Raw genomic sequence first — 13834 nt, 5'->3', positions numbered from 1 at the left:
AGTCAGCAGGCCCACCTCAGACCACACAGCCACAAGCTCCACAGCGACAGGCAGACAGGACCCAGGGCGCGCTGCGTGACTCGATGCCGTCAGGTGAGGACACCACGAGCACCTCCTTAGTTGCCTGACAAGTTATCAGGCTCGTTTCTGAGAGGGCAGGGACGGGGCCCCTCTCGTGGTGTGGAGAGCTGCACAGTCACCGCTAGGGCTCTGCGTCATCAGGGACGAGGGTGCTCTTCATGGACCGCCCAGGTCCCCATTTCCTCCTCCACCTCCCTCCACGCCTGCGAGGGAGAAATGGCCCGGCGACCAATTTCCCTCCCCTGTGTCACCCTCCCAGCTGAGGAGCAACACCAGAGATGTATGGGATTCTCCGTCGGGCTGCTCCGGCATACAGTCCTGCTTAGAGCAGAACTGCACTAAGGCTGACCGCCCCCCTCCACACCCCAACCTGAGAGGATTCTTCTAGATTCCACCGTACAAAGAAACTTTACTTCTAACAGGAAGTACCCAACATGGATGACTTCTTCCAGATCAGTGGTTCTCAACTAGGGGAGGCTGTGGCCTTTATGTTGACACTGGGCTATGTCTGGAGACATTTTTGGTTGTCACAACTGGAGAAGGTGCTACTGGCATCTCACGGGTTAAGAGGGCAAGGATGCTGCTCCACACCGGAATGCACAGGAAGGTCCGTAACAAAGAATTATCCAGCCCAGTTTGGCAAGAGTGCCACAGCTGAGAAAACCTATTCTACACCATGTGTTTTCAAGAGGGATGAAAACTGGTTCTTGATGGCCAGAAAAATCTGACCTTTTTTATGTACAAAGCACAGATGTGCATCCAGTACCTGAAGAGATATTCAATGTATTTTTTGGCGTGAAAATCTCCCAGGTGGTGAGGGGGCTGGGGGGTGACTAGGAAAAACATGTCTAAAAAGTTTCCTTAGGAGGCAATAACAGAAAAAAGGTTGAGAAACACTGTTCTGGATAAAATGACACTGGTCAAGTAGAGAGAGGGGCAAATACACTATTTTGGGGCTACCAAGTCATTCCGTCACCTCCATACCATGTTTATTCAGGTCCCAGATACGAAGAGTCTTATCTCGGGATGCAGAAACCAAAATCAAACTGCCACTGGGTGTGAAGCTCAGATCTCTCACGACGTCTTGGTGGCCAGACAGATTCAAAAGCAGGAGCCCTAGCGTGAGAGAGAGGGGTACTCGATCAGGGGGAGAGGCAGCTCTGGTCTACAGGTCACAGCCACACCCCTCAGCCAACTGGCGGCCCCTCTGATCCCTGATCGGAATGCGCATGAGAGCCCCCTGGGGCCTGATCCCAGCGGGAAATGACCTACCTGTCAGTACCTCCCAAATCTTGATCTGCCCGTCGTTGAGCCCCGTAGCAAGGATCAGGCAAGAGACGTCTGGCACCTGGGGATGGTGGCGTGCCCAGAGCTTCCTGCTGGGTGGAGAAGGCCACGGGCTGAAGGCCAAGCCCCAGACAATCTGCCCACAGTCCAGCGTCTTCTCCTTTGGGCTGCCTCGCCCTTTTGTATCATTTTTGCTGCTTCGGCTTTTGGCTTCGAACCCTTTAGGGATGCTGGGGAAAGCAGAGAGTTCTTAATGAGTCTGAAATTGCCACCAAGTCAATCGACTTTTCATTCTGGGGTATCTAAGCCTTTGAAATCCTAGAAACAAACAGGCCTTCAGTGAATTCTAATACGACCTTTCTTCTTGATGTTTTTTTTTTAAGAATTCGCGTAACAGAGACTTCACTGGCCGTGGCTCATCCCATCTGTGACAGCCCTGCAGTGGGGCGACCTGCCTTGTGGGATAACTAGATCACAGATGCTCCAGGGAGCCATTTGCTTCTTCAGAAAGTTCTCCTGGGTTTGGGTGCGTGGAAGGAAAGACGCACTCCATGTTTCTCATGAGAAAGCAAGACCGCTGTAGGTGTGGAACTAGGACAGAACTTAGAGCCTGAATAACCATCTGCCACTCTTCTGCCTCATATACCCCCCTTAGCTCTAGCTTATAAAGTCCCCAAGGAGCAGGAAAATAAACCCATTTTTCAGGCCAACAGTTTGCTTGGTACACACTCATTTCCACCTTCACTCACTTTGCTCCGATCAATGAATGAGCCTCTTTCATTTACTTCTCTGAGGGCACATCCAGTCCAGGAACCAACCAGCAGGGCAGTCAAGGAAAGAACTCACAGAGCTTGTTCAGGGACATGCTGACCTCAAAAATCTCGTGGCCCAAGCCTTTCCTTTACCTTCTACTTATGCTGAAACACAGGCCCAGACAAGCTAAATAAGACTCCGTCCCTAAGAAACAGGGCCCTGCCCCCCACTCTGCCTCGCAGACAATCTATCAAAGGCATGAGCAGTTAAACACTCCTGGGGTTCGGCCCGCAAACGCAGAACACTTATCTGCGGTACACTTCATCACTGTAAGTATTCAGTCCTGCTTTGCTACGTGGCTCTGACCACACTCCGTGGTTTATCGAACTGGGGGAAAGAGTGATGATAAAGCTGGGACTCATTTCCATGAAAAATCCTATAGCCAACATACATGCAGCGGAACCTCTTTCTGTATTACATCTGTTCCCGAAAAGTTAAGTAAATCATAGTTTTGTCAATCGCATCATCGAAATACATTAAAGAATTTTAAGCAAGCTCACCTACAAAACTAGAAGGGAGAGACTGGGGCAAATGTGGGCTCCTTCGGCTCTGAAAGTCTATCATTCTAAAGCAGAGGCTGCAGGAGTGTGCCCGGGAGGGTAGTCTGTTCTGTACGCGAAGCCGTCTCCCACCTCCACCAGGCTCGTCTGCCCACCTCTCGCCTAGGGATGCGTTCACGCTCGAGCAGCAGAGCTGACTTGTCTTGACAGAGACATACGGCCCCCAAAGCCAGAAATATTTACTATCTGGGCCTTTATAGAAAAAGTGTGCCGACCCCTGGTCTAAATGGCCAAACGTGGTCTGAAAATTTGTCGTTCGGACAGAACATCTGAAATGTGACACTGAATGCCTTTTCAATGAAGCCCGCCCAATCCACATCCGGCCCCAGCCAGGCCGACACACGCACTTCGAAGACCTGCCCGGCCCTGACTCGGGGGCCTTAGTTGGCCACCCAGGGGAGAAGCACAGAAAAGGCAAGCTATGCGGAGAGCTCTGTAGGCCAGCTCAGAACCTCCAAAGTTACCTTTTTTTTTTTTTATATAAAATCCTGATTTCTGTATTTGAATTAAGGGATACATCTGTAGCTACTTTATTCCATAAGGAATTAAGGCTCATTGACATAGTAATTTATTTTACTATCATAAATTTAACATGTTAGGGGTAGAGATAACTTTCCTGGGGTCACGAAATCGGGGGCAGAATGGGAACTAGTAGTCAGGTCTTGGGTGTCCTAGTCTAGCGTTCAGCACATGCCCTGGACTTCAGAGTCTGCAATGAATTCAAGGGATGAGCTACATGGGAGGTAGCAGACACAACTGTGGGAGGGGGCCGCTTGGGGCCAGGGACAGTCATTAGGAGAATTTAACTTCATCAAAATTGAATTTTCAGAAAATTTTATTTCTAAAAGTAGTAGCACATTTATCTAGTTATTATCAATTATTTGCTCAATATCAGAAGCACTACATTACATGATTTTTTAAATGTGTAACAATCCTAACAAGAATATAAAGGCCCCAGATTTCCCCTTTTAAAGGACTTTTAAAATAACAATTATTTTAAATTATAAAATTAATAGTGAAACATGGGGAGATTTTGGAAATGAGAAAACTATAAAAATTACCCAGATCCTAATACCACTCTAACCACAGTAAACACTGTACGATGAATTTTTAATTTATGTGTACATTCACATGTTATTCAAAAACAAATTTGGGATCATACTGCAAATACAGTTTCATAGCTTGCTTTCATAGCTTGTTTTTTTCAGTAAGCCTTGTACTGTAAGCATTTCCTCAAGTTATTATTCTTCAAAATGTGTGATATTTCCCTAAAACAAGTAACTGCTCATTTAACATATTAAACAGTATTTCCCTCATTATATTAAACAAAAGATACACATAAAGGGTTAATGCTCAAATTTACATTTTCCCTAATATTGGAAAGATATATTTATGTATAGTAATATATATATTTGAATACAAGAGTGATTTTCAAGGAAGTAAAAGATTTCCCACTTTATCCTTTTTAAAAAATACTTTTTCAGACTATAAATCTACATCAGATTTAAGTCTGGATATGAAGTTGAGTCCCTTGTATTTAGACTGGGGGAATCAATAAATAATGATCTTGTCATTACCATTAAACTGAGTATAGAACTGAAAATTGTGATAAAAAAACAAAAACAAAAAACACACACAACAATCTTTGATGGCTACAAAAATATACAGCAATGCCACAATTTCCTTAAGCATTCTCTCATCACCAGATTTTAAGCTATTTCTGATTTTTAACTATCATATGATTAATTTCATGTTGAAAATCAGTGTATGTAAATGGGTGACCTCCCATTTGCAGCAACATGGATGGACCTAGAGATTGTCATACTAAGTGAAGTAAGTCAGACAGTGAAAGACAAATATCATGTGGTATCACTTATATGTGGAATATAAAAAAATGGTACAAATGAACTTATCTACAAAACAGATATAGAGTCATAGACGTAGAACACAATCTTATGGTTACCGGGGGGAAGTGGCGGGAGGAATAAATTGGGAGATTGGGATCGACATATACACATTACTATATATAAAATAGATAACTAATAAGGACCTACTGTATAGCACAGGGAACTCTACTCAATATTCTGTCATGACCTATGTGCGAAAAGAATCTAAAAGAGAGTGGATATATATATATGTATAATTGATTCATTTTGCTGTACGGCAGAAAATAACAACATTGTAAATCAACTATACTCCAATAAAAATTGTAAAATAAATAAATAAATAAATAGACGACCCCATTTCTGAGATTCCTAATCGCAGGAAGAACAGTTTTAAGGTCCTCGAAATGGCCTTCCTTCCAGCAAGTGCATAAATTTATACTCCTCAACCCCAGCAGTGTGCAGACTACCCATCTCAGCAAATTTTCATCAGCGTTCCCTATTATCAAGGCAACAAGTTTCAGACTGAACTTACAAAAAACTTAAATCTAACATGCTACTTGTGAGAAATGCTTAAAGCAAAACAAATGAGACCCTCATGGGCAGGGGCCATGTTTGATTTATTTCAGGATTCTCAGCCCCTGGCTCTGGGTCAGGCAAGGAAGACTGCAACAACTGTTGGCTGAGTAAATAAATACAGACGTAGAGTTGCCCTGTGACAAATGAAAAAAATACTGATGCTGGGCCATCTGACTGGGAGCTCACAGCATTCAGATACTGGGACTTGTCCAGCCCAGAGAAAGAAAAGCTAGTTAATATCAGGAACTGAACTTGGCTGATAATAAAAAAGGCAACTAGCCAATTTTAAAATGGACCAAGGATCTGAATAGACATTTCTCCAAAGAAGACATGAAAAGGGCCAATAAGCACATGAAAAGGTGGGCAAGATCAGTAGCCAGCAAGGAAATGCAAATCAAAACCACAATGAGATGCCACTTTGCTCCCACTAGGATGGCTATACTATAATCAAAAAGACAGTCGAGGGCTTCCCTGGTGGCGCAGTGGTTGAGAGTCCGCCTGCCGATGCAGGGGACGCGGGTTCGTGCCTCAGTCCGGGAAGGTCCCACATGCTGCGGAGCGGCTGGGCCCGTGAGCCATGGCCGCTGAGCCTGCGCATCTGGAGCCTGTGCTCCGCAACGGGAGAGGCCACAACAGTGAGAGGCCCGCGTACCGCAAAAAAAAAAAAAAAAAAAAAAAAAAGACAGTCGATAACAAGTGTTGGTGAGGATGTGGAAAATTTGGAAATCTCCAACATTGCTGGTGGGATTGTAAAATGGTGCAACCACTTTGAAAAACAGTCTGACAGTTCCTCAACCAGTTAAACATATACAAAAACATATATCCACACAAAAACTTGACATGTGTTCAAAGAAGCATTATCTAAAGAAGCCAAAAAGTGAAAACAACCTGAATGTTCACCGGTGGATACACTTATAAACAAAATGTGGTGTCTCCATAAAATGGAACATTACTTGGCAGTAAAGGGAAATGAAGTCAGGAAGCATGCTACAACATGGATAACCATGAAAACAGTATCCTAAGTGAAAGAAGCCAGTCAACTGACTACATAGTGTATGATTCGATTTGTATGAAATGTCTAAAATAGGCAAATCTATAAAGACAGAAAGTAGATTAGAGGCTGCTCAGGGCTGGAGAGCAGAGGGGGATTAGAGGGTTTCTTTTTGGGGTGACAAAAATGTTGTAAGATTGATCATGGTGATGGATGCACAACTCTGTGAATGTTCTCAAGTCACTTAGCTGTATACTTTATTTTTTGTGTGAAAGACAAGTTTATTTGCCTCCAAAGGACTCAGGTAATTTAGAGAAATTTAAAATACAGTTAGTTAGTAAGGGGGAATCATCCCTAATCAGCAGCTGCCGAATAATCAAGCCTAACTACCCAGTTGGGCCTCTAGCTGTACACTTTAAATGGGCAAATTGTATGGCATATAAATTATATCTCAGAAACAATAAATGCTGGAGAGGGTGTGGAGAAAAGGGAACACTCTTGCACTGCTGGTGGGAATGTGAATTGGTACAGCCACTATGGAGAACAGTATGGAGGTTCCTTAAAAAACTACAAATAGAACTACCATGTGACCCAGCAATCCCACTACTAGGCATATACCCTGAGAAAACCGTAATTCAAAAAGAGACATGTACCAAAATGTTCATTGCAGCTCTATTCACAATAGCCCGGAGCTGGAAACAACCTAAGTGTCCATCATCGGATGAATGGATAAAGAAGATGTGGCACATACATACAATGGAATATTACTCAGCCATAAAAAGAAACGAAACTGAGCTATTTGTAATGAGGTGGATAGACCTAGAGTCTGTCATACAGAGTGAAGTAAGTCAGAAAGAGAAAGACAAATAATGTATGCTAACACATATATATGGAATTTTTAAAAAATGTCATGAAGAACCTAGGGGTAAAACGGGAATAAAGACACAGACCTACTTGAGAATGGACTTGAGGATATGGGGAGGGGGAAGGGTAAGCTGTGACAAAGCGAAAGAGAGGCATGGACATATATACAGTACCAAACGTAAGGTAGACAGATAGTGGGAAGCAGCCGCAGAGCACAGGGAGATCAGCTCGGTGCTTTGTGACCGCCTGGAGGGGTGGGATGGGGAGGGTGGGAGGGAGGGAGATGCATGAGGGAAGGGATGTGGGAACAGATGTATATGTATGACTGATTCACTTTGTTATAAAGCAGAAACTAATTTAAAAAAAACTGAAAAAAAAAGAGAAGAAAATCCCTTAAGGGGTCATATGGAAAAAAAAATTATATCTCAGTAAAGCTGTTAAAAAAAAAAACTCGGGACTAACATAATCTCGATGCAGTTAATTTTCACAGGTACAGAATGTGGGACCCTGGAAATCTCACTGATCAATTCCTGAACTGTTTTGGCCACCTTCCCTCTCCTGCTCTCGGGCAGGGAGTCATCTGGGAGAGTGCTCAGTTCCCCAGGACTCCCTCATTCCCTTGGGAGTGAAAGAACTTACAACTGCTCCTCCAGCGGCCAGGGGATCAGCTTGACAATGCAGTGTCCTTGAGACCAGGCGAACCAGGAACCATCCGGAGAGAAGGCAACGCTCCACGTTTCACAGCTTGACTTCCAATCAAACTGATGGGGGCGCCCGGGCTTGAGTTCGGCCAGCAGCAGTGGCTCCTCTGGGGCAGGAGACAGCATGCTTCAAACAAGCACCCTCACCTCGAGGGAAAGGGCAGAACCGGGCCCCTGACCACCTTGCTGACTCAGAAACTGGAAAGCCACTGAGGTCTCCCCATGGCAAAAAGTGACAGTCCGGATTCTGGGAGGGAGTTGTCATTTAAATGACCTGAGACAATAACCGTAGCCACAGGCTGAATTCCAGTGGGGTTACTCAGTTCTGGCACTCCTGACTTCTGGTTAACCGTGACTCAGAGTAACCTTTGTAAGAGTGAACCCAGTGAAGGGAGGCCTCATTTTCCTATGAAAGCCCGAAGAGGAAGAAAGGAGACAGGCCAGGCAAGGATCAGACGGTGCTGATCAGGAAGCCTTCAGATGCACTTAAGGTCTCTCCAAAAGAACCTGCTACTGGGAAACAGGTGAAAGAAGGAATATCTGAAACTCACAGGCTCCCTCTCACTCCCCATCCTCCCCCATCATCAAGGCTAAAATGTTCAGCACTGGCCCTGCTTCCTGTCACTCAGACTTCTTGATCTGGCCTCCCACTTCCATCTCCTCTCTGTTCTGGCCTAAACCTTCCTCCCATCTTGGCCCCATCTTTTACAAGACTCTCCTGATGCATTTTCTCCTGCCCCCAGGGACCCTGTTGAAGCTGAAACGCACATCACATCACGACATTTCTTTCAAATACATTCCAAAGCTCCCACCTGCCTACCAGATAAAGGCAGCTGAGATCCGGCCTCCCAACCCACCCCACCGGCCCCAGCCTTCCCTTTCCGGTTGTCTCCCTGCACGCCACACGCCGGCCACACACACCTCCCTGTCGTGCCCCAAGTAGCTCATCTGAGTTCACACCTAGACTCATTTTCTGCTTATGAGAATCCCACTGAGATTGGCAACGCAGAAGCATACCCAGATCTCACACTATCAAAGTGGAAGGAAGTCCCACTCTCCTTATTTCTTTCTCTCCTGTAGTGACAAGTTTCCCTCTGCCCCAACACCACCCCCAGCTGGGAATTTACGCAGCCGCCTTCAAACGCCAAGCCGATTCAATCCTTGTTTCTTTTGGGGGGGGGGGGGCTGGACTGGTGCTTCTTCATCGACCTGAAGGGCAGTCCCCAGTTCAAGGCTCTCCTCCAGTGGAAGATTCTCAATGGCTGACAAAGCTTGTAAGTTCATGGCCTTCAGAACTGATTTTTTGATCGCTATGATTGCGTTACATACGAATATAAAAACTGGCTTCCATCCTGAATGAGGTCACTGTCTGATGTGTATGTTCCACTTTAGCAGTTTTGAGACTTTGACCTTTTTATAGCAGTTACTAGATAGATACTAATTTAAACAGCCCCTATTTCGTATATTTTAGGACACATCTTTATAAGTCTTCTCAGTTTGACCTTGTTAAAATCAGGATGTGTCAAGCGATGACTTTTCGTAGTTAAATAGGCAGTATTTTTTTCAGTGACACATACTGGCAATACAATCCATGATATCCTGGATTCGATGAAACAGACGGTAGACATGCATATATGTATATAATATTTATACGTATATATTTTTTTCTGACATATGCATTATAGGAAAATACATGGGTATATCTTGTTTCATGAAATAAATGTATGGCTGAAAATTCTGTCTTTAAATAGAATTTTAATAAATCATATTAAGCCTTTATGGCTTTGTTATTTAAAGAAAATTTAAGGAAGTTTCCTTTGTAAAGAGAATATTCATTCCCTGAGGTTCTATGCTTAAATCTAGGTTTTAATATATCAGATCTGTCTAAATTGGCATTTGTATACGCCCAGGTAATTCCTCCTAGAAATCTGTATGTGTTTGCACAGGCGATCCTTTCACTTACACAGTTACTTGTGTATCTGAGCATAGTCCTCTGGATGTGAATATCTGCACGGTAAGAAGTTACTTTACACTGTAAATCCAAAACAAGACTCAGTGTTACGTGGCAACCCCGTGGCGTTTATTCCCATTATTTCTAGATATCTTCTTAAGGTAAAAGAGCCTTATTCTGTTAATGCCTCCTCATGGGGTCCAGTGGTTCTCAGCCGGGGGCACTTTTGCCCCCTAGGGACATGTGGCAATGTCTGGACACATTTTGGTTGTTGTAACCAGAGGCGGGGCTACTGGCATCTAATGGGTGGAGGCCAGGGATGCTGCTCAACACCCTACAGTGCACAGGACGGCCCCTACAATGAAGAATTATTTTGCTCAAAATGTCAGTGATGCTGAGGTTGAGAAGCCAGATGGAGTCAAATATTAAACAACATGGACTGATCTGGAGGTACATTTTCTTCACCTGACTTCATTCCATTCTGGTAATATTCACACTTGGTTCGTTCCCTCCACAATACGCACGTTATCCATCCTTTCAACACCATGGAGGCTCCACACAATATGAAAAGGGGCCACCCCTGACTTCTCTCTTCTCTTTACCTCCCAAACCAAATCCATTAACTAGTTCTACTGCATCTGCTTCCAAAAGACTTGCCAAACCTAACTCCCCTCCATCTCATGGCTGCCATTCTAACCTATGCAACATCGTCTCACCAACATTGGCTCATATATGCAACATCATCTCTCACTAAGCGGCCTCCTAGCTCCCTCTGCTAGGAGACTGCTCTCCTAGCTCCCCCTCTGGCCCCCAACCACCCATTCTCCTCACCTTTCAGAGTGATCAGTTTTGATCACTCTTAGAATAAAATCCTCACCCTGCCCTAGAAGTCCTGCACACTGGCCTTCTCTCACCCCTTGACTATGCTCAATTAGTTCTGACCTCAGGGCCTTTGCACCAGCTATTCTCTTAGACTGGAATGCCTGCATGCCTGGCACCTTCTCTTCATCCAGGTCTTGGCTCAAATGACAACCCCTTAGAGAGCCCTGCTCTGATCCCAAGTCAATGTCCTTCATAACTCCTCACTTTATTTTCTTTACGGCACAATCACCATTATGATTATTATCTGTCTCCCTCCAATTAGGACATCAATGCCACCGACAGAGCAGGGACCTTGTATGTTTATCCCCAGTGCCTAGCAGAGTTCCTGGCAGAGAGCAGGCACTCAGTAAATATTTGTGGAATAAATATACATGGTATCTCTCTATAATATAAATGAAATGAAGCCCCTTAGACTATTATGATGCCTTTGCCAAACATTTTACATGAAATGCTTCTTAAACATAAGCCATACCCAGATTTCACACTCTATTTCTGTGATTTGGGGATTTAATCTCTTGCTATTTCAAGCTCAAGAATCCAAGGACTAAAATAAGAAAAAAAAGAAGGAACTACGGAGCTTCTGAAGAGGAGGCTGGGCCCAAACTAAACGTGGCTGCTGGAAAAGAAAGCCATAATTAGTCCAGAACTTTAAAAAGAAAAAACCAGAGGCAAGAGGATCCAGCTTCATCTGGGATTGTACCTGCCCTGGCCCTTCTTGCTGAAAAGGCCTATGGATCCGAGTTTTCTACTTAAACACTGGGATGTGTTTGGATAATCAGGCAGAGTGGAAAGACATTTACCATGGGCCTCTTCTGTGAAAGGAGATTTGCCTGAACACAGAGAGAGAGAAGCTATGAATGACTCTGGCCGGCAGGAAGCTTGTTGATTTGTCCTGCCTTGAGATCTCTCCATGAGATGTTCCATCCGTTCAGAAAACTCTGCCTGGCTGGCCCCAGATCCTTGCCCAGCTGCTCTGCCTACCCTTCAGGCCTCAGTGCTGGTGTCACCTTCTCAGAGACCTTCCTGGCCTCACTATCCAAAGTGGCCCAGTCACTTTCTTTTCACTCCACTGAATTTTCTTTATCACTCACACAACTTCTCTTGGTTGTTTGCTTCTTTTTATGTAACTGTTGTTTCTCTCTTCCCCACCCTCATTCCGAACTGTTCACTGCTATTGGGCTGTGCTGTCCAATACAGTAACTGCTAGCCACACGTGGCTACTGACCTTCTGAAATGTGGTAAGTCCCAATTACGATGGGCCATTTAGGTACATGATACACACTTTACTTCAAAGACGGTACAAAAGCAAAAATCTAAAAATTTTCAATAATTATTCATGATTACATGTTATAATGATAATATTTTAGATATGCGGGATTGACAAAGATATAATTTTAAAATTACTTTCACCTGTTTCACTTTTTTTTTTAATGCTACTAGAACATTTCAAATTGCGTATGTGGCTCGCGTTATATTTCTATTGGCCGGTGCTGGCCTAGAGAGTGCCTGACCCATAGTAGACACTCAATAAATATTTGAATGAATAAATACATTCTAACCACTACTCTGAAGATATCTACTGCTGTCCATTACAATTAGTCCCATTACAATGGTCTTTATTCAGTTTCAAAAGAATAAAACTCTGGCCTTTTTTTTTTTTTAACGGTAGCTTGGCAGCTCTCAACAGCTCAGCCCACACCCCAAAACACAGTCGTCAATCATTAGGAAAAACCCAGAACTGGAAACAGATTCCTGCTAAAAAGGGAGGCTAGCTCCAGATCGCTTTCAGATATAAACTAAAAGGAGTCAATGGAATAGACAGCGGAAGCTATAAAAAGATTCACGTAAGATTTCAGGCAAACAGTAGGGGCCATTTAACAACAGTTCTATGGGTAACAAATTCACCAAAGAGAAAGCCCTTATCTAGATGGGAAGGCAGAGAGAGCTACCTCTACACCTGGTACTGAATGCCTTACTCCAGCATACAAAGAAATGTCATTTCCCAAATTAAAAAGTTACACCACCCCAGGGAAAACCCTGATTTCAACCCACCCACCCACAATCCCTGCTCCATCAAAGAAGCCAGGGAAACACAAAAACATCCACGATCAGAATCCTCCAGACCAGAATGAAGCTTGAACTTCACTGGAAGAATACAAAGAGGTTCTGGAACAAATTCTGAGCCTAGGCCTTGACCCCTTCTGAGAAATTTCCCCGAAGGAAACCGCCTTTAAGCATGGAAGTATATTCAAGAGTTGGGACTCCCAGAATACATCACAAGCCCACCCCAAATTTCTATTAGTGGGGTTTAGGGGCAAAGTGGTTGGAAAGAAGAAGCCTGAAGGACGTATCTTGAGGTCTGGCCTTTGCATAACAAGCACACCATTCCCACTGAGGCTGCATGGTCATTTGGGCTGACCCTCCAAGTGCTTCCAATATTCTCCGACTTCCACACCGTTTTCTGATGACAGCTGTTAACAAGGAGAGAGGCAAGTACCTCACTCATCGGTGTATCCTAAACTTGTCCCCTCATCCATGTCACCAGGGATCGGCAGCCCGGGTCTACAAATCAGTCTCTGTTGGGAGAGGCTTGGAATATGTTTTTTCAATAGGGATTCCAGACCCCATTTTCACGCACAGACAAGTTTGGGAAGCTCCCAACCACCCGCTGAGGCAGATACTATTATTAGCCCATTTTGCAGCTACAAAACAGACTTGGGTTAAGCGGTTCGTCCACGATCACAGCCTGTAAGGAGCAGAGCGGACTCCCACCCGGACCTCAAGTGCAGCACCTGGGCACCCACCCTCTCGGGTATCACCATCCTCCCGCCCGAGGGCCTGGCGCCCGTCGCGTTCCACCCGGGCGGAGGTGTCGGGCCCCGGGTGCCCCGGAATGTCCCGGGGATAGGGATCCCTGCCGCGCAGAGGCCCGTCCTCCCCGGGTCCCGTCGGCGGCACGAGACGGAGTGGCGGCCGCTGACAGCGAAAGCGAAACAAAGCTAGTCGCCCGGGGCGCACCCTGCCGCCAGCCGACGCGGACAGCCCAGGCCCGGCGCCCCCGCCGTCCCCATCCCCCGCCCCGGCCAAGCCCGCGCCCCACCCCCCCAGGGAACGGGCCCGGCCCCGCCGGCGGGGAACGCGCGCCACGGCCCCACTCACCTCCGGCCTCCATGGAGGACGCGCACGGCCCCGCGGCAGGCGGTGGGCGCCTCAGCCCCCCGGGCCGCCGGCCCTCATGCCGC

At 45.5% G+C, this 13834-nt stretch overlaps 1 protein-coding gene across 2 annotated transcripts in view; it reads right to left on the bottom strand.

Moving 5' to 3' along the window:
- Positions 1 to 13834, bottom strand: part of WSB2 (WD repeat and SOCS box containing 2) — a 19749-nt gene extending 5915 nt beyond the window's left edge. Inside the window, exons 1-4 of one of the 2 annotated variants that reach the window (XM_082640812.1) lie at positions 13752 to 13834; positions 7698 to 7866; positions 1354 to 1598; positions 1066 to 1197 (exon numbers count right to left, since the gene is read on the bottom strand). In XM_082640812.1, coding sequence (XP_082496938.1) covers positions 1066 to 1197; positions 1354 to 1598; positions 7698 to 7866; positions 13752 to 13764 — 559 coding nt within the window. In that variant the 5' untranslated portion in view covers positions 13765 to 13834. Of the gene's footprint in view, positions 1 to 1065; positions 1198 to 1353; positions 1599 to 7697; positions 7901 to 13751 lie in introns of those variants that run through there. The other variant, XM_082640811.1, reaches the window with a different exon arrangement.

The sequence above is a fragment of the Mesoplodon mirus genome (genome assembly GCF_964341445.2).
Source record: "Mesoplodon mirus genome assembly, chromosome: 13".
NCBI lineage: Eukaryota > Metazoa > Chordata > Mammalia > Artiodactyla > Ziphiidae > Mesoplodon > Mesoplodon mirus.
Note: the sequence above shows the minus strand (reverse complement) of the source record. Positions and strands in the feature narration are given on the sequence as shown.